This window comes from Scyliorhinus canicula, chromosome 17, assembly GCF_902713615.1.
Source record: "Scyliorhinus canicula chromosome 17, sScyCan1.1, whole genome shotgun sequence".
In the NCBI taxonomy this organism is placed as follows: domain Eukaryota; kingdom Metazoa; phylum Chordata; class Chondrichthyes; order Carcharhiniformes; family Scyliorhinidae; genus Scyliorhinus; species Scyliorhinus canicula.
In genome coordinates, this window is record NC_052162.1 from 104675906 (window position 1) to 104696758 (window position 20853).

Sequence of the window (20853 nt, forward strand, 5' to 3'; positions counted from 1 at the left end):
AATACCTTGCTGGATTTCTAATAGGTTAGGTGTAAACACATGATGGAGCTAATTATTTTCTGATTGTATTTTAAATAAACATTCAAAAGATTCAATTTTGGAGGCGCGTATTTAATTCGGTCGTACAACAGTTGTGGACGTTTGGACGTTATTTTGTAACTGTCGAATTAACCGTTGAAAACAAAGAACTCCATGAATTAGCATGACTCTGAATGAATTTTCTACCTGACCGATGTCAGACGCACAACTTTTTTCTTTAACTTCATTTATCACCCTTTGATTATCCAGGGAACTCTACCTAGCTTTTTCCATGAGAAGGAATATATCTCCGCTTTCCCAATAGAACCTCTTCTTTGAATTTCGTCCATTGTTCAACTAATTATTTTCTGGCCACCTTTTGACGCCAATTTATTTAGACCTGATTATTTCCACATTGAACCTGGCGTCGCTCCAATTATTCAATTTGCCTCCGATTGTTCTCTTCATATTTCCAGAGCAAGTCGAAATTTATGACTCAAAATGGTCATAACTGTCCTCTGAATGGTCTCCTACTGACACTTGAATCTTGCCACACAGTCGTGTGTGTAGCGGCAGTACAGTAGAGTACTGAGCACACATCCTTGAGGGATACAAATTTTCAGAATACAAATTCCCAGATCGATAAGCAATCACAAATAAAATGTCTATCAGAGAGGAAATGGACAGGGGAGGAACACTGAAAATTAAACTAAACAAAATAAAGCAACAGCGATTGAAAGTAGGAAACTCAAGGTTAGGAAGGAAGGAATTCAAAACACGGCCAAGGAAGAATTTAGGGGACATTTGACCTAAAGCTTTAGGAGAAGGGAAAAGTAGCATTGTCGGTAAACGGCCTCGATCTGTGTGGCAAAGCAATTCAAACGCTCATCATATGTACACTTGAAGTGAAGATGAAAATCTGTGGCGATATTCAGAAGCTGCTTTGTAGAAGGTAATGATGAAGGGGGCAGCGGTGATTTTGCATTCGAGTATGTTTCCGAAATATTGGCCAGTATTCCCTGGGATCAATGCGATCCCAATGTACTCCTTGTTGTCCAGCCAGATCCGCTGTTGAATGATTAAATCAGTTGGTATCCATTGACATTACTGGAGAGTTCCTGAACTGTATGGAGCCTTAAATGTGGGCCGTACCAAAGAGAACAGTTCGTTTCCAGAGCTATACGGAACCTGGATTGAGGGCCATAATTAGACGAACGGTTAGGATGGGGGGAAAAAACTTGATGAAAAGGGAAATAAAGGATGGCCATAAGAAAGTGCCATAAGCGGCAAGGAGCTGTAGAAATATTGCAGTACGAAGAGTCAAAGCCTAGAAAGTTTGAAATTTGAAATCCGGAGCCGGTGCTCCCACGGTCCCCCATGCCGATGATACATTCTTGGTTAAACTTAATCCCATCACACTGGATAACTTCAGCAGGTCCGCCAAATTCTGTGCATTGAACTAAAGCTAACATTACAGGTCGGGTGATCCATTTACAAATTCATTTCATCCATCTGCTCATTCCCCCTCTGCTTTCACAGACTGCCACGTGGAAAATTGCTCACGCTCAGCCGTTCCTTCCTACCCTTGCAATTCTTACTTTGAATCGCTGCTGTCTTTATTTTGTTTGGTTTAATGTTCAATGTTCCTCCCCTGTCCATTTCCTGTCTGATAGAGCGATATATTTTGTTACCTGTTACAGCGAAGAAGAAAACTATCTGCCAGCTATGGGAAGGGCTGCTTGTGCTTATCATATCAACAGGCAAAAGTCAACATCGATACGTTCATCGAGGAATTTTAAGAAGCGGCTTAATATCGTGTCTCCTCGACAATACCACTTTTCGGTTTGGCCTCTGTCTGAATCATGTTGAAGGTAGATTTGGAAAGGATGTTTCATCTTGGTGGTGAGTCCAGGACTAGAGATTACTTTTTCAAATTAGGGGTCGCCCTTTTAGGTCAGAGATGAGGATTTATTATTTCTCTCAGAGGGCTGCGGAACTTTGGAAAGTACTGCCTCAAAGAGCGGTTTCATAGAATAGAATTTACAGTGCAGAAGGAGGCCATTCGGCCCATCGAGTCTGTACCGGCTCTTGGAAAGAGCACCCGACCCAAGCCCATACCTCCATCCTATCCCCATAACCCAATAACCTCACCTAACACTAAGGGCAATTTGGACCCTATGGGCAATTTGGACACTAAGGGCAATTTATCATGGCCAATCCACCTAACCTGCACATCTTTGGATTGTGGGAGAAAACCGGAGCACCCGGAGGAAACCCACGCACACACGGGGAGAACGTGCAGACTCCACACAGACAGTGACCCAAGCCGGGAATCGAACCTGGGACCCTGGAGCTGTGAAGCATTTGTGCTATCCACAATGCTACTGTGCTGCCCTGGGGTCAGGGAATATATTTGACACATTGGAAGATGAACCGTCATTAGACAAGGGGATTAAATGCCTACAGGGGTGCGGCCAAGGGTGGTAAATGATATGAAATTCTAAGCACACACACATGAACCATGACCTTATTGAATGGCAGGGCAGGCTTGAAGGGCTGAAGCCCCACTTCTGCCCTATTTTGTATGTTCCTATACCGATTTATAAAAAGCAGCATTGCCCACAGGCATACTTCATTTTAATTAGAGTCAAATCAGATTCAATAGCTGCTTCGCATCAAGTACTAACAAATGGATTTTAACCTGAGATGGATTATGTTGCGAGGAGAACAAGATGACAGTTAAAGATTATTGTTTCTTTGTAAAAAAATAAGCATCGTTTAGTGCAGGGGTTCTCAACCTTTTTTAACCCATGGACTCCTTTTCCTCTTAATTTTTTTTTGTGGACCCCCATAGCCATTCCACAGAAAAAAAGCTTCTTATATGCGTGGTAAACTAATCCTAAAGTCCATCTACTTTACCTTACTATGAGGGTTGGAAACGGATTAGCGGTATTTTCGTACGTTGCCAAACTTATTCTAACATGAAAAGTAATGAAAAAAACTTTTTACTGACTAAATTGAATTAAATTACTCTAAAAATAACCAATTCATATCAAATATACACAGTTTCTAGTGATTACTGTGTTAAATCATTCATTAAACTTGTCAAGGAGAAACATGGCATAAGCGTCAGGTCAACCGTGGGTATTTAATAAGCTGCTTCTGTCATTAAAGGTCCTCCGGGCTGTTCCTAGGGGACAATAGCCCGGGCAATCTTCAACAACAACTGTCATTAAAGCACAATAAACCCATTTGTCATCAACCGGTATGGATTTTTTTTTCTCAGAATACAGTACCACAAAAATAAACACAGCAAATGCACCTTTTTGGTTCTGAGCCCCTTCAGCCCTCAACGTAAATTAGATAGATTATAATCTCTCTTTGACCTTTGTCAGTGCGAGAGAGAGAGAGAGAGAGAAAGGTGAATATTCATCATGAAAACAAACATTTTTTTCCTCTACTTGATACTCAGTAATAACAATTGTTCTGAAGTAGAATTGCTCTATGGACCACTAAAATATCACCGTGGACCTCCAATTCGGTATTTTTTTGTGTGGACCCCCAGTAATGTTACATGGACACCCAGGGTCCATGTGGACCCCGGTTGAGAACCACTGGTTTAGTGGGTACTTTTAAGCTATTTTCTTTGTTATGCTAATTGTGCGTGAAATCACTCTCCGAGCGAAGCATCCTTTCATTGCAGTCTTACAAATTAAATAAAATATTGTTGTTTCCGACCGGTAATTTAGCAATTGTTGGGGTCTGGTCTGGAGTCGTAATACACTGCTCTTCCAGTGAATTGTTATGACAAAGACACGCAAAAAGCACAACCATGATCCTTGATGGAATAGATTTCTCATCCGTGATCTGACTGAGTTTGACTCAAAGGTCACCACAACCTCCTCATCATTGAATGCAGGAAGTATGTCTACAGAATGTACACCGTGGTTACTTCGACAGCACCTCCCTGCACCGTGACCTTTACAGTGAAAAGGAATAGAGCTGCAATTCCATGAGATCCATCTTTTATGACCCACCATTCTGACTTAGAGACATCGTGCCTCCAATCATCAATGTTCACTCAGATTTAATAATAATAATCTTTATTGTCACAAGTCGATTTACATTAACACTGCAATAAAATTACTGCGAAAAGCCCCAAGTCGCTGTATTCCGACGCCTGTCCAGGTACACGGAGGGAGAATTCAGAATGTTCAAATTACCTAACAACGTGTCTTTTGGGACATGTGGGAGGACGAAACACACTCATACACGGGGAGAACGTGCAGGCTCCGCACAGACAGTGACCTAGTGCTAATCACTGTGCTACAATGCCGTGCCTCGCATTGCTGGAATTCCTGAACACAAGTGAGTGAAGAATCAACAGAATGGATTCAGCAGCTCAGCAAAAACATACACCACCAGCTTCACAGCCAAACGCTGGATGGACAATAAATGGAAATTCATTTCAATAACCCATTTTAAAAATACAAATTTAGAACATAAACTCAGTGGGCGAGGAATCGTCAGTCATTATTGAACTAGGGTAAAGACAGTAAGAAGTCTTACAACACCAGGTTAAAGTCCAACAAAACCTAGCTTTCGGAACACAGCTCCTTCATGAGGTGAAATTCACCTGAGGACGGAGCTGTGCTCTGCAAGCTAGCGATTCAAATCAAACCTATGCATTGTAGCACAGTGATCAGCACTGGGTCACTGTCTGTGCGGAGTCTGCACGTTCTCCCCGTGTATGAGTGGGTTTCCTCCTTTAACCTGGTGTTGTAAGACTTCTTACTGTGCTCACCCCAGTCCAACGCCGGCATCTCTACATTAGGGTAAAGTCAGGGAGGGAAATTAAGACTGTGGGCAGAAACAGGAATGAAATAAACCTCTGGGCTGGAGAACAGCATCTGGGTTTAGCGAATGGGAATTACTGTCTCCAGGAAATGAATGGAGTTAGAGACCATCGAGTGGAAGCGAGTTTGTGAGGAGTGCATAGAATTTGTAATCAAAGCAAAAAAACATTTTGACTTCAATTCAATTTTTAACAATATTAGCATTAATTTGAATTAATTGCTGACACCAGATTCTTCACAACTAACGCCCTGCACAATAGACAAACGGTTTTAATTAAATCTTTGTGACTATAATACAAATATGATTTAACAAAGTGGCCCAGACTTTCAACAGTGATGATAGCAGCAGCAAATATAAAATTGTGCAGCAGGGTTTGAATAACTGTGAACAGTTTTGGAGCCGTGTTATTCTTCAGCCTGTGAGAACTGGTTTAGCTCACTCAGCTAAATCGCTGGCTTTTGAAAGCAGGCCAGCAGCACGGTTCGATTCCTGTACCAGCCTCCCCGGACAGGCGCCGGAATGTGACGACTAGGGGCTTTTCACAGTAACTTCATTGAAGCCTACTCGTGACAATAAAGCGATTTTCATTTTCATTTTTCAACTGAAAAGGTGAAAAACTTATAAAGCGATTATGAAAGGAAAATTACAGATATATTTCACAGTTTATAATCTTCCATTGGCAATCTTTTTAAAAAAGAAATTTAGAGTAACCAATTCATTTTTTTTTTCCAATTAAGGGGCAATTTAGTGTGGCCAATCCACCTACGCTGCATATCTTTGGGTTACGGGGGTGAGATCCTCGCAGACACAGGGAGAATATGCAAACTACACACAGATAGTGACCTGGGACCGTGATCGCACCTGGGTACGCGGTGCCTTGAGGCAGTGGTAATAACCACTGCGCCACACTGCCACCCTGGCAATCTTTTTCAATTATTTCCACTGAAAGGAGTTCGACAGTTAATGTGGATTACAGGGAAGTCCAAAACTGCCACTGAACCTAAAGGAATTAATCAGTCAATGTACCACCCATTTGTCCATTTCACCAACTTGCCTCTGCGCTTTTGAAGCTATGCCCTGTCGCCTTCACATTTTACAATGTTTGCAAGTTTAGTATAAGCTCTGCAACCTTTTTATAACGAATGCATTGATTGAATTGATAATGCGATGGTGCCTTATTGTGGCGTTCTGACATACAAACAAAGGAACAAAGCGAATTCAGAGAAGTCACCTTCCACTCGACCCCTCTTACCTGCTCATCCATTCAATAAGAACCTGACTCATCTGATTGTAACCTCAACCCCACATTCCTGCTTGCCTCGGACAACCTTTCACCTTCCAACTCCACCTGGTGTTTTAAGACTTCTTACTGTGCTCACCCCAGTCCAACGACGGCATCTCTACATTCGGGTAAAGACAGGGAGGGAAATTAAGGCTGTGGGCAGAAACAGGAATTAAGTAAACCTCTGGGCTAGAGAACAGCATCTGAGAAATAGTTCCAAATACTCCTTTCGGTGGAAATAATTGAAGAAGATTGCCAGGGTGGCAGTGTGGCGCAGTAATTAGCACCGCTGTCTCACGGCGCCACGGACGCGGGCTCGATCCCGGCACTGGGTCACTATCTGTGTGTAGTTTGCACATTCTCCCCGTGTCTGCAAGGGTCTCATCCCCACAAACCAAAGATGTGCAGGGTAAGTGGATTGGCCACGCTATATTGACCGAGTGAGCGGGCCTTCATAAATGACCTCAGACCCGGCAATTGAACCGCCGCTGCTGGCGCTGCTCACAAACCAGCTGTTGAGCCCACTGCGCTAAATCGGCCCACCACAATGAATCAAGTTCCTTTGCATCAAAATGAGTTTACGGTTACATCGAGATTTGGACCCACTTTGCACATGGACCGTTATCACACTGAGTGAATAAGAACCAAGAATTAAAATGCAGTCGCATTTTCCTGAGATAATGTGCATTATTGAGTGCGGCCAGAACTGGACAGCAGTAATTTGGCGGTACACGTATATTTTGCATGTTAAAAAACAATTAAAAACTGGATAATTGTATAACATATGCGTATTTCACCATAACTGTGTCAGATCTTGTCAAAAAACATTTTCGTCCATCAAATATAAACAACAGCAAGGCAGCAGCTGCACTAATCAGTTTGTTACAATAATGTAATTGCTGTTTTCTTTAAAAAGAACCATCTAATTGGTTCCCTGGAACCTAACATCATGTATAAATCTAGCCCTGCTTTTAGAGAATTGCAGAACGTGCTCTGATCCTCTGTCAGAAATGCATGGAATGCCAACAGGGCTGTTGTTTGCCATTTACTATCCCGTCATTGCAGCTATCGGTGTTCCAGGTAAAGTGTTGTAATAAGTTAGCAGCAGCTTAGCTGAATTAATTTTCACAAATTATGCCAGTCGAGGTTCTTCACGATACCAATACCGTTTGTTCAATTTAATTGTGCCATAATCCCCCACCATCCTTTACCTGCATGCTACAGTATAATGTTCCCACTTAAAACGATAAGTCTGCTTTCAGTTACCGACATAACTTTGTGATATTAATGCTATAATTTCATCCCTTTAATAGCGTCATTCCAGCCCGTTAACAACGTTTTTCATAGCATCTGTATAATGTCTTGCCTTTAACGTTATGCAACCTTCCAGTGACATGTACGATTTATTCACTTTAATTATATAGCTTCTCCGATTCACTGCTTACGTCCCCGGATCTAAACGTATTTCTGGCTCACTATTGACACTGTTACTGCGAGTGGGTTATCACGATGTCCTGCATTCCCATTTTGTTCCTTACAATGCTATTGCGGTTGACTTACCAAAAGGCTAGGGTAATGTAAATCTATTGTGACATTAACATTTTCCCTGTCATGGAACCAACACACACAGTTAGTGAGTTATCAGAGTATAATTGCCGTTCTCTTACGTTATTGTCACCGTTACTGTGGGTAAATGATCATACAGTAATCACTGTGTATCCGCAGATTTATTTGGCTGCTGAGGTTGGCAGGGACGGAATAATACCCACCATAGATTCTTTGATTGCAGTGAATCCGTCTTTGAATGATCCTCAACTGAACTTAATGATTATACCTATTTATGGAACATTACTGGGCACCGAAGTGATTGCAGATCTCATAGCATTTTCGCAGCTGCTCTTTAACGTAATATTGTCACGTGCATTGGAGGCGGTGCAGAGGAGATTCACTTGCTTGATTCCGGATTTGATAGCATTATGAGGAAAGACTGAGTAAGTAGACTGGGACTATGTTCATTGGAATTCACATGAATGAGGGGGCATCTTATACAAACATATAAAATTATGAAGGGAGTAGATAAGATAGAAGCAGGGACGTTGTTTCCACTGGCGGGTGAAACGGGATACATAGCCTCAAAATAAAGGGGAACAGTGTTGAGTAGGAACTTCTTCACGCGAAGAGTTGAACATCTGTGGGATTCCCTGCCCAGTGAAGCAGTTGAGGCTACTTCGCTGAATGTTTTTCAGGCAAAGATAGATAGATTTTTGAAAAGTAAAGGAATTAAAGGTTATGGTGAGCGAGCGGCTAAGTGGAGATTAGTCCACGAGAAGATCAGCCATGATCTTATTGAATGACGGAGAATGTTCAAGCGGCCAAATGATGTACTCCTGCTCCTAGTTCTTGTTTATTCCTTATCACAGTTATGTCTCATTAGTTAATTAGGGCAGTACGGCAGCATTGTGGATAGCACAATCGCTTCACAGCTCCAGGGCCCCAGGTTCGATTCCCGGCTTGGGTCACTGTCTGTGTGGAGTCTGCACGTTTTCCCCGTGTGTGTGTGTGGGTTTCCTCCGGGTGCTCCGGTTTCCTCCCACAGTCCAAAGATGTGCAGGTTAGGTGGATTGGCCATGATAAATTGCCCTTAGTGTCCAAAATTGCCCTTAGTGTTGGGTGGGGTTACTGGGTTATGGGGATTGGGTGGAGGTGTTGACCTTTGGTAGGGTGCTCTTTCCAAGAGCCGGTGCAGACTCGATGGACCGAATGGCCTCCTTCTGCACTGTAAATTCTATGAAATTCCACAAAGTATGCAATTTCCCTGTCTCATTTTTAATCAGGATATGGAACCAGTTGTCCTGCCACGCAAGGGATCATTTATTGGTTCGGGGCACGTCTCAAATGTGTATATTTCACATAGACTACTGCAAAAATAATTATAAAACCTAATAACTCGGTGTCTTTAAACATTCAACGAGGTAGCCTCAGCTGCTTCACTAGGCAGGGAATTCCACAGATTCACAATCCTTTGGGTGAAGACATTTCTCTTCAACTCAGTCCTAAATCTTCTCCCCCTTATTGTGAGGCAAAGCACCTTATTTCTAGTTTCAACCGCCAGTGAACACAACCTTCCTGCGTCTATATTATCTATTATTATGCTTATGAAAATGAAAATGAAAATCGCTTATTGTCACGAGTAGGCTTCAATGAAGTTACTGTGAAAAGCCCCTAGTCGCCACATTCCAGCGCCTGTCCGGGGAGGCTGGTACGGGAATCGAACCGTGCTGCTGGCCTGCTTGGTATGCTTTAAAAGCCAGCGATTTAGCTGTTGTGATGTGAACTACTAACTTTCATATTCTCTTATCTCCGAACCTCATTTATAATTCTCTCTCTCTATTTCTATCTCACTCTCTATTGCAGCAAATCTGGCAGTAATTATTGTTCTTTGTCGAAGAAACTGTGGCCTCTCCAGATGTATCACTATTTACCTGGTGTCCATTGCGGTGACAGATCTCCTGGTTATTGTCACGGCTGTAATATTAAACCGGATTGTTGGAATCTATTTTCCAATGAGTTTCCTGTCCATTACGCCAGTATGCAGTTTCCGCGCATTCTTAAATTATGCAGCTATTGACAGCTCTGCCTGGCTAACAGTCGTTTTCACCTTTGATCGATTTGTGGCAATTTGTTGTCAGAAGATGAAGATAAAATATTGTACTGAAAAGACGGCGGCATGGGTCATTGGAATCATCTGCACGCTGACCTGCGTAAAAAATATCTTCCTGTATTTTTTATTTGAACCGAGGTATGAGTTAAACAACGTACCTTGGTTCTGCAACCTAAAATCAATATTTTACACGTCACTTGCATGGATCGCTTTTGACTGGATTCGGTCGATTGTGACACCTTGCCTCCCATTCTTTCTGATACTACTACTGAATGCAATTACTGTCAGACATATTCTCGCAGCCAACATAACCCGCAGGAGACTTCAGGCCCATGTCAATGGAGCGAATCAGCCTGACCCAGAGATGGAGAAACGGAGGAAGTCCATTGTTTTACTCTTCGCCATCTCGGGCAGCTTCATCATGTTATACTTATTGTTTTTTATAACGATTCTGTATGTCCGAATTGTAAATGTTCCCTATGCCTCTATTTCTGATTTTAGTGATCCCATATTCATTATCCAGCAATTCGGATTCATGTTTCAGTTTTTGAGCTCCTGCATCAACCCGTTTATTTACGCTGGGACACAGAGTAAAATCAGAGCCGAGTTAAAGAGTGGGATGACATATCCATTTATTCTAATTATTAAGTTGTTTAAACGTTGAAAAAGAGAAAGAGGACGGTTATGCAGCAAAACATGTGACTAAACAGCTGGTGCAGGAGGGTGGGTTTCAAATATCTGGATCATTGGCATCTCTTCCGGAGCTGGTGGGACCTGGAAAAGAAGGACTCCTTGCAGTTAAACTGGAGGGGCATAAATATTCAGGTCACAAGGTTTGCAAGTGTTACACAGGTGGGTTTAAACTAGTGTGGCAGGGGGGAGGGGAAGGGGGGACCGGAGCAATGAGTCAGCAGGTGAAATGACTGAGGGGGGACGAGAGAATGGGGTCAGTAAGAGTCAGAGGAAGAAAGAGTAAGCAGGGAGATGTTGCTGAACCCCGCGGCGCGCTGGTCTAATGTGTATTTGTTTCATTGCGAGAAGTATAACATGTAAGGCAGATGAATTTAGATCTTGTGTTAGGACTTAACTAGGTTCTTAATCTAGGACAAAAGTTCGGCACAATATTGTGGACCGAAAGGCCTGTTCTGTGCTGTATTTTCTATGTTCTATATATTCTATATTTAACTGAGATCAGTTTGCCATTACAGGGACTTGGTTCAGGGAGGGACAGGGTTGGCAGTGCAACGTTCTAGAATTTCGATGTTTCACCTGGGATAGAGGGGGATGTAAAAGCGGTGGGGAAGTTGAACTACTGATTAAGAGGAATATCATAACTGTACTGCGGAGGACACGTCACAGGGCTCATGAAGCAAGGCAATATGGTTAGAGCTCGGGAATAGGAAGGGTGCAGTCACAATGTTAGCGGTTTACTACAGGCCTCCCAACAGCCTGTTGGAGATGGATGAGCAAATATGTAGGCAAATTTTGTCAATGTGTTTAAATATTTGCAACAGGGTTGTTGTGGTGGATGATTTTAACTTCCCTTGTTTTGACGGGTTCTCACTCAATTCCAGGGGTTTGGATGGGGCAGAGTTCGTGAGGAGCATCCAGGAGGGATTTTTGAAACAATATGTGGATAGTCCAACTAGGGAAGGGGCTGTACTGGACCTGGTATTGGGGATTGAGCCCAGCCAGCTGGCCCAGATATAATGAAAGGAACATTTCAGGAATCGTGACCATAATTCAGTAAATTTTAAGGTACTGTTGGACAAAGATAAGAGTCGTCTTCGGGTGAAGGTGCTAAATTGGGGGAAAGCTAATTATAACTGAAGAATCTAGATTATGGCCGGATGTTTGAGGGGAAAACAACATCTGGCACGTGGGGGGCTTTTAATTGTCTGTTGATAGGAATTCAAGACCGACATGTTCCTGGGAGGAAGCAGGATAAGTATGGCAAATTGCAGAAACCTTGGGTAAAGAGGGATATTGTGAGCACAGTCCAAATGAAAAGGAAGCATTTGTAAAGGCTCGAAGGCTGAGAACAGACGAAGCTCTGGAAGAAGGCATTTAAGTAAGAATTTAAGTAAAGAGGGCTAAGAGGGGTCACAAAACATTATTGGCAAACACGATTACGGTAACTCCTTTGGCTTTTTATACATCTATAGCGATCATGAGGTTAGCCATGGAAAGAGGTGGCCCACTCAAGGATAGTGGAAGGAATTTTTGAGTGGAGCCAGATGAAACGGACTAAATGAGGGCTCTGCATCATCAATCACTAAAAAGAAGAATTTGTTGGATTGTGAATCTCTGGTCCTCTGGCCTCTTTTAGATCTCTCACCTCTCATCTTAAACCTATTCCCTCTTGTTCTAGACTCCTCCCTTTGGGAAATGATGTTGACTATATACCTTATCTATGCCCCTCATTATTTTGTAGACCTCTATAAGATAACACCTAAGCCTCCTACATTCCGGGGGTAAAAGTCCTGGCCGATCCAACCTCCCCTAATAGCTCAGACCATCAAGTCCTGGTGTCATCCCCGTAAATCTCTTATGCACTATTTATAGTTTAACAATAAACTTCCTATAATAGGATGACCAGAATGTAACACGGTATTCCATTTGGGCTCTTACTAATGTCTTATACAACTTTAACAACTCCTGTATTCAATATTCTGACCAATGAAACCTAGCATGCTGAATGCCTTCTTCACCACACTGTCTACCTGCGACTCTACCTTCAAGAAGCTAGGAACTTGTACCCCCAAATCTCTTTGATCTGTAACTCTACCGAACCTACTAACCCATTAACTGAGTATGTCCTGCCCTGATTTTATCTACCAAAATACATCACCTCACATTTATTCAAATTAAGCTCCATCTGCCATTCATCGGCCCACATGCCTAATTGGTCAAGATCCTGTTGCAATCATATATAACCTTCTTCACTATCCACTATGCCACTAATCCTGGCGTTATCTGCAAACTTGCTAACCATGCCTCCTACATTCTTATCCAAATCATTAATATATATAACAAATAAGTGAACGCAACACCGATCCCTGAGGCACACCACTGGTCACAGGCCTCCAGTTTGAAAACGGTCCTCCATAAACACCCTTTGGTTTTGGAATCACCTTGCAATTCTTGATTTCCACCCAAATCGATTCAACCTTATCCTCCATTGAACCGATGCCATCCCTTACTATTGCCCGGATGTCATCCTTAAATAACAGAGCTGCACCACCTTCTTTGCCATCCACTCTGTCCTTCCGAATGGTTTGATATCCTCGGACATTTAACTCCCAGCCTTGACCATCTTGTAACCATGTTTCAGTAATGGCCACTAAATCATAGTCATTCACGATGATTTGCGCCATCAACTCATTTACCTTATTCTGAATACTACAAACATTCAGGTAAAGTACACGTATATTGGCTTTTTACCTCTGATTTCAATCTTCACACCTTAATCAGTAACCTCCCCTAAATTATTCTTCCTCTTAACGTTTCTCCTTATTTTCCTTGTCGTTGAACCGAACCATATGTTCGTGCAACAACCTGCCACGTCTCTTTTGATTTATGTTTTTACTTCCCGTTTTATTCCTTTTAGCATTACTGGGCCTATTCACTGAGCTCCGCTCACTCACTGTACCTTGTACAGTGGCCCTTTTTGATTTTTGACTATGGCTTCTCTGCCTCACACTTTCCCCTTATTGCCTTTTGTTTCTGCCCTTCCGACTTCCTGCATCGATTCGCATCCCCCTGCCACATTAGTTTAAACATTCCCCAACCCCTCTCGCAAATAGTTCCATCATCAGTTCCTCATCATCAGGACATCAGTTCCAGTCCTGCCCATGTGAAACGCCTCTAGTTTATACAGGTCCCCCCCAGAACCGGTCCCAATGACCCAGGAATCTGAAACCCTCCCCCTGACACCATCCCTTCAGCAATGTATTCATCCTATATATCCTGTCATTTCTACTCTGACTAGCACGTGGCACCGGTAGTAATCCTGAGATCACTATCTTCGAGGTCCGATTTGTTAACTTCCTTTCTAGCTCCCTGTATTCTGCTTTCAGGACCTCATCCCTTTTTTTCACCTATGTCGTTTGTACCGATGTGTACTACGGCCAGTGGATGTTCACCCTCACCCTCCAGAATGTCCTGTACCCGGTCCGAGATATCCTTGACCCTATCACCAGGGAGGCAACATACCATCCTGGAGTCTCGTTTGCGGCCACAGAAACACTTGTCTATTCCCCTTACATCTCAATCCCCTATAACTATTGCACTGTCACACTAATCACCCCTCCGCTCTGCAGCAGAACCAACCGTGGTGCCACAAATTTGGCTGTTGCTGTTTTCCCCTGAGAGGCATTCCCCTCAACAGTATTCAAAATGGTATATCTGTTCTGCAGGGGAATGGTCGCAAGAGATTCCTGCATTACCTGCCTCGCTCTCTTGCTCTGTCTGGTGGTCACCCATTCCCTTCCTGCCTACACAGCCTGAGTCTGCGGTGTGACCACCTCTCGATCCATGCTATCCTCTCCGACCCACGGATGCTCCACAGTGTCTCCAGCCGCCGCTCCAGCTCTGAAACTCGAGCTTCCAGGAACTGTAACTGGAGAAACTTCCTGCACACATGATGACGCTGGGGACTGGAACTATCCCCAGCCTGCCACATGGAGCAAGAGGAGCAGACCTTTTTTTGTTTCTGGAATCCACCTCTTCCTTCAACTGAGCAAGGAGCTATCCTCCGAAAGCTAGTGATTCGAAACAAACTTGTTGGACTTTAACCTGGTGTTGTAAGGCTTTTTCCAGTGCTCACCCCAGTCCAACGCTGGCATCTCCACATCAAGAAAAGAATGGTCGATATATGGAAATTGGCTGTCTATTCTGAAATGGAGAGGATTATTTCCAGTGATCTGCAAAAAGGTAAAGTAGCGGAGGGCATCCGGAGAGCAAAGAATAGAGATTAAAGAAACTTAAATTAAAGATTGGCACAATAAATATAATCATTCTGACCGTGCTGAATTAGCGATTGCTTTAAGGTTTTAGTTTTTAACAACAGAACCCAGACGTTATGGCACCCGATAGTTTGTAGGAATTAATTTCGGTTATTTGGCTGGGGGTCAGTGGATTTGCCAGGGACAGTATTCTTCCGGGCAAAAAATAGCGATTGGGTCCTGCCGCATCTGGTTTTCAGAGAACCCATAAGGAGGCTTGCGGACTCCAAAATGAGAAGCTGTGCTGTTCTCTCTCTCTCTCTCTCTGCTTCTCTTGAATGTTGGCTACTTGTTGTTGCTGGGAATTGACAAAGGGGCCAATGGGTCCTCAAGGTGGAAACAATTCTCTCCGTCTCTGCTGTGCCACCTACTGTCTGTAGGCCCTAATGAGTCTGCAGTGAAAACCATTCGAACTGGAGGGAAACATACCGTCCAGCTGCAGGGCTAGACTGAAGGAAGAATTTAAATGGAAGACGCCCATCTGAAACAGAGATTTTTATCCTTTTAATATTATTTGCTTACACCCATATTTTCCCTCTTTATTTCTTTCACTAATGTGTGTATTGAGGGTGGAGCGAGTTAAAGTGTGTGTGTGGTAGGGGGGGGGGGTGTTAGAAATTACAAGGTAGTCTAGCAGTTTTACTTTTTCCGTATTTAACTCAGTCACTGTACAACGTAAAAGTTATATATACTTCAATTCCTGCGGCTTTGTTTATTCTTCCAATGTTTCCTATTTATTTTGTGGACTAAATATTATGTCAGTGAGCTCTCCCAGCCCATTGAAACAGTAATCGTACCTCAGCTGCCCCTGTGATAACCGCATGAATTAAAGCCTGCTGCACTGAACTGTACATGTTGAGTGCAAACACATTAAACTGAAATGTAGTGTGACGCTAAATATCAAATTATTGAACTGATTCTCTGGTTATCTCCGCCACAACTATAAGGGGTATGAAGGGAGGTGGTGGTGGTGTTGGTGGAGTTGGTGGAGTTTTTGGGGTTGGTTGTGGGTGCGCTGGGTTTCCCGAGACAATTTCGCAATGAATCGAACTTTGTAGAAGCGCGACTGCCGGCAGTGAAATACACCATGCTGAAATTGAATTTTCAGGTGTTACCACACAGCCATAAGCAGGAACTGGCTATGGTTGACGCTGGCGAAAATGGTACTGAAGATCCCTCCCTACATTGAATTTAACCTTCCTGAACTTGACTTCTCCCAGTTTGTGTAATCTTGCAAGAATAAAGCTGAGCAAATTGAACGTCACTGCATCGGCCTGATCTATGGAACTTGGCGAGATTATATCAAAAGTAAAGCCTGCCCGCAGTGAATGCAAAATCACTGAACTTAAAATGTCCAAACAGATGGAAATGCTAAGCTGGATCTGACGAACGTCACCTTGACCTAGCTACTTTGAATCCCATCAAAATGCAGTGGAAGAGATGATAAAGAACTGGGCCTGTTCACGGTAAAGGTGGTGTAAAGGGTAGCAAATTTTAAACAGAGATGAGTTGTGAATCTGTGAAATTCGCTACCCCAAAGTGTGATGGAAGCTGGGAGAGTGAGTAAATTAAAAGGGAGTCAGACAGAGTTTTAATTCGTAGTGGGTTGAAGGGTTGTGGAAAATGGGCAGGACGGGGGAGTTGAGGCCATGATGAGAACAGCCATAAGCGTATTAAACGGTGGGACAGGCTCGAGAGGCCAAATAGCCTACTCATGATCCTAGATGGTCTAATAAATATCTATTGTGACTGAATTAACATAAGAACATAAGAACTAGGAGCAGGAGTAGGCCAACTGGCCCCTCGAGCCTGCTACACCATTCAATTAGATCATGGCTGATCTTTTGTGGACTCAGCTCCATTTTCCCGCCGGAACACCATAACCCTTAATCCCTTTATTCTTCAAAAAACTATCTATCTTTACCTTGAAAACATTTAATGAAGGAGACTCAACTGCTTCAATGGGCAAGGAATTCCATAGATTCACAACCCTTTGGGTGAAGAAGTTCCTCCTAAACTCAGTCCTAAATCTACTTCCCCTTATTTTGAGGCTATGCCCCCTAGTTCTGCTTTCACCAGCCAGTGGAAACAACCTGCCCGCATCTATCCAATCTATTCCCTTCATAATTTTATATGTTTCTATAAGATCCCCCCCCCCCCCCCCCCGTATCCTTCTAAATTCCAACGAGTACAGTCCCAGTCTACTCAACCTCTCCTCGTAATTCAACCCCTTCAGCTCTGGGATTAACCTAGTGAATCTCCTCTGCACACCCTCCAGTGCCAGGATGTCCTTTCTCAAGTAAGGAGACCAAAACTGAACTCAATACTCCAGGTGTGGCCTCACTAGCACCTTATACAATCGCAGCATAACCTCCCTAGTCTTAAACTCCATCCCTCTAGCAATGAAGGACAAAATTCCATTTGCCTCCTTAATCACCTGTTGCATCTGTAAACCAACTTTCTGTGACTCATGCACTAGCATACCCACGTCTCTGCACAGCAGCATGCTTTGATATTTTATCATTTAAATAATAATCCCGTTTGCTGTTATTCCTACCAAAATTGATAACCGCGCATTTGTCAACATTGTATTCCATCTGCCAGAGCCTCGCCCATCCACTTAACCTATCCAAATCCCTCTGAAGACTTCCAGTATCCTCTGCACTTTTCGCTTTACCACTTATCTTAGTGTCATCTGCAAACTTGGACACATTGCCCTTGGTCCCCAACTCCAAATCATCTATGTAAATTGTGAACAATTGTGGGCCCAGCACTGATCCCTGAGGGACACCACTAGCTACTGATTGCCAACCAGAGAAACACCCATTAATTCCCACTCTTAGCTTTCTATTAATTAATCAATCCTCTATCCATGCTACTACTTTACCCTTAATGCCATGCATCTTTATCTTATGCAACAACCTTTTGTGTGGCACCATTATCTACTGCACTGGTAATGTCCTCAAAAATTTCCACTAAATTAGTTAGGCATGACCTGCCCTTTATGAACCCATGCTGTGTCTGCCCAATGGGACAATTGCTATCCAGATGCCTCGCTATTTCTTCCTTGATGATAGATTCCAGTATCTTCCCTACTACTGAAGTTAAGCTCACTGGCCTATAATTACCCGCTCTCTGCCTACCTCCTTTGTTAAACAGTGGTGTCACGTTTGCTAATTTCCAATCCACCGGGACCACCCCAGAGTCTAGTGAATTTTGGTAAATTTTCACTAGTGCATTTGCAATTTCCCTAGCCATCTCTTTTAGCACTGTTAACCATCCAGTTCTTGGTGGATAGCCCTGTTGATAACAGCACGTCAAGGACAAATCTGGTTTTCTTGACTAATAAGGAAGTTTCTTGATTACTGTGGAGCTCCGGGGTTATGGGGGAAGGCAGCAGAATGTAGGTGAGGAACATATCTGCCATGATCGAATGGCGGAGCAGACTTGATGGACCAAATGGCCTTATTCTGTTCCTATATCTTGGGCATGATTCTCCGATGTCACGCCGGTTGGGACAATAGCGGGCCACAACAGTTTTCCACGCGACGCCGGTCCGATGCACTCCCCGTAATTCTCCCAAATGGCCAAATCTGTTCCGTCGTGTTCCGCACGCCAAAACCCGGAGATTTGCCCGATGCACCAAAAATGGTGATTCTCCGGAACCCCGCTATTCTCCGGCCCGAATGGGCCGACGTCCCGACGGCGTGACCCCAGTTCACGCCGTCGCCATCCACACCTGCTTTCTAAAGTCGTCAGCCAGTCGTGCTGGCTGACGCGAGCAGTGAGGAGATGAGTGGGCCATCCCGGAATCTCCGCAGAATGGGGAAGGCATCGCCGAGAACGCAGCGGCCGGCGGGGTGAGGGAGCGAGTAATGGGAGGGAGGGGGAGAGGGAGTAGTGCAGGGGGGAGAGAGGGAGTAGTGGAGGGGGGGAGAGAGTGAGTAGTGGAGGGGGGAGAGGGTGTCGTAGAGGGGGGGAAGAGCGAGCAGTGGAGGGGGGAGAGAGGAAGTAGTGGGGGAGGAGTGAGGGAGTATTGGAGGGGGAGAGAGTGAGTAGTGGAGGGGGAGAGAGGGAGTAGTGGGGAGGAGAGAGGGAGTAGTGGAGGGGGAGAGAGCGAGTAGTGGAGGGCTAGAGTGGGCGTAGTGGAGGGGGGTGAGAGGGAGTAGTGGAGGGGGAGAGGGAGTAGTGGGGGAGAGAGGGAGTAGTGGGTGGGGGGAGACTGAGGGAGTAGTGGGAGAGGGAGGGAGGGAGTAGTGGAGGGGGAGAGAGGGAGTAGTGGAGGGGGAGAGAGGTTGTAGTGGGGGGTGAGCGAGTAGTGGAGGGGGAGCGAGGGAGTAATGGAGGGGTGAGAGAGGGAGTAGTGGAGGGGGAGAGGTAGTAGTGGGGGGAGAGAGAGAGTAGTGGGAGGGGGAGACTGAGGGAGTAGTGGGAGGGGGAGAGAGGGAGTAGTGGAGGGGGGAAAGCGAGTAGTGGAGGGGGAGAGAGGTAGTGGAGGGGGGAGCGCGAGTAGTGGATGGGGGAGAGAGGGAGTAGTGGAGGGTGGAGAGAGGGAGTAGTGGAGGGGGGAGAGAAGGGGTAGTGGAGGGGGGAGATGGGGTAGTGGAGGGGGGAGGGGAGAGAGGGTGTGGTGGACGGGAGAGAGGGAGTAGTGGGGGGAGGGGGAGAGGGAGTCATGGAACCGGTCGTCCACCCCCGGATGCAACATCTCAGCCGCCCTGCCGTGGCAGGACGGTGATGAGGACACGGCCCCTGTTTGCCGTGTGGCTGATGGGCACAAGCCACTGACGCACCGGTGAGGCGGACGTTGTTAACTGCCCATTAGACGCAGAAAGTGACCTGGGGTTAGGCTGGCCGCGTGTCAGCAGTGCGACCAGGCCACCGGGACACACAGGTATCCCGTGGCAGGCGGCTGCCGAGGTGTCGAATAACCTCTGTCTAACATGTCGTTTCTCTGCCCCCCACCACCCTTCTGTAGGTGACCATAATGTATTCGAACCGGACGACGATGTTCAGCACAGTGGTTGGGGCCGCTGCACTGCTGTTGGACATCCAGCAGCGTCCACAGCGACATCCCACACTGGATGCAGGGGCAGCTGCAGCAGCAGAGGGAATGGCCGTGGAGTGGCCCATGGTCGCCGTACAGGCCGCAGGCATTCATGGCCGGTATGTCCAGGGGGATGCCAAGGGGAACATTGACCCTCCAAACGCTGAGGACGGCACAGGATGCGGGCACTGATGTCGAGCAGCGTGGGGGGGGGGGGGGGGGTGGAGGAGGAGACACTGATCGTGGAGCCAGGGCGCCAGAAGAGACAATCGATGCCCGGATCTCTTTCGAGACACTGCCGGACATCACCTGCAGGAGGAGACTCCGGTTCAGCAGGGAGACGGTCACACATATCTGCCACCTCATGGTGCACCTCGCCCCACGTAGAACGGGAGGAGGACACACGATACCGGTTGCCATCAAGGTGCCGGTGGCACTTACCTTCTATGCTACCGGTTCCTTCCAGTCTCTGAGTGGAGATCTATCCGGGATATCACAGGCATTGGTCCACAGGTGCATCCGGGACATGAACGACGCGCTGTTCGCCATCGCGGACCACTGCATAACCTTTCCCGAGGACCGATCAAATCAAGAAGCATGAGCCCGTGGATTTGCCAACATGGCCGGGATACCGATGTTCCAGGGAGTGATTGATGGTGTTCACGTCCCCATGCGCCCGCCTGCAGGCCACAGGGAAGTGTTCACTAACAGGAAGGGGACATGCTCCATGAACATCCAGGTGGTATGCGATCCCCACATGAGGATAATGCACGTGTGCGCAAGGTTCCCTGGGAGTGTGCATGATGTGTACATTCTTGTGCAGTCACTCATCCCTGCTATGTTTGACGGACGCCCCCCCCCCCCCCCGGCTGAGCGGCTGGTTTCTGTGCAACAGGGGTTATCCACTGAGGTGTTGGCTCATGACGCCCATACAGATGCCTCAGACCAATGCGGAGACCCTTTACAATGAGGCCCATGCAGC

At 45.4% G+C, this 20853-nt stretch overlaps 1 protein-coding gene across 1 annotated transcript; it reads left to right on the forward strand.

The window, feature by feature from the left end:
* Nucleotides 1-7167: 7167 nt before the first annotated feature.
* Nucleotides 7168-10482, forward strand: LOC119951495 (probable G-protein coupled receptor 139). Its single transcript, XM_038774704.1, has 2 exons — nucleotides 7168-7237; nucleotides 9572-10482. Exons 1-2 carry the CDS (start codon nucleotides 7168-7170, stop codon nucleotides 10480-10482), a joined length of 981 nt encoding a protein of 326 aa, XP_038630632.1.
* Nucleotides 10483-20853: the final 10371 nt, after the last annotated feature.

Bases quoted from the DNA above. Each gene is read 5' to 3' on its own strand.
- LOC119951495 (XM_038774704.1), top strand. From the start codon at position 7,168: ATGCATGGAATGCCAACAGGGCTGTTGTTTGCCATTTACTATCCCGTC. The intron at 7,238-9,571 runs GTAAAGTGTTGT...TCTCTATTGCAG, and splicing joins TGCAGCTATCGGTGTTCCAG to CAAATCTGGCAGTAATTATT.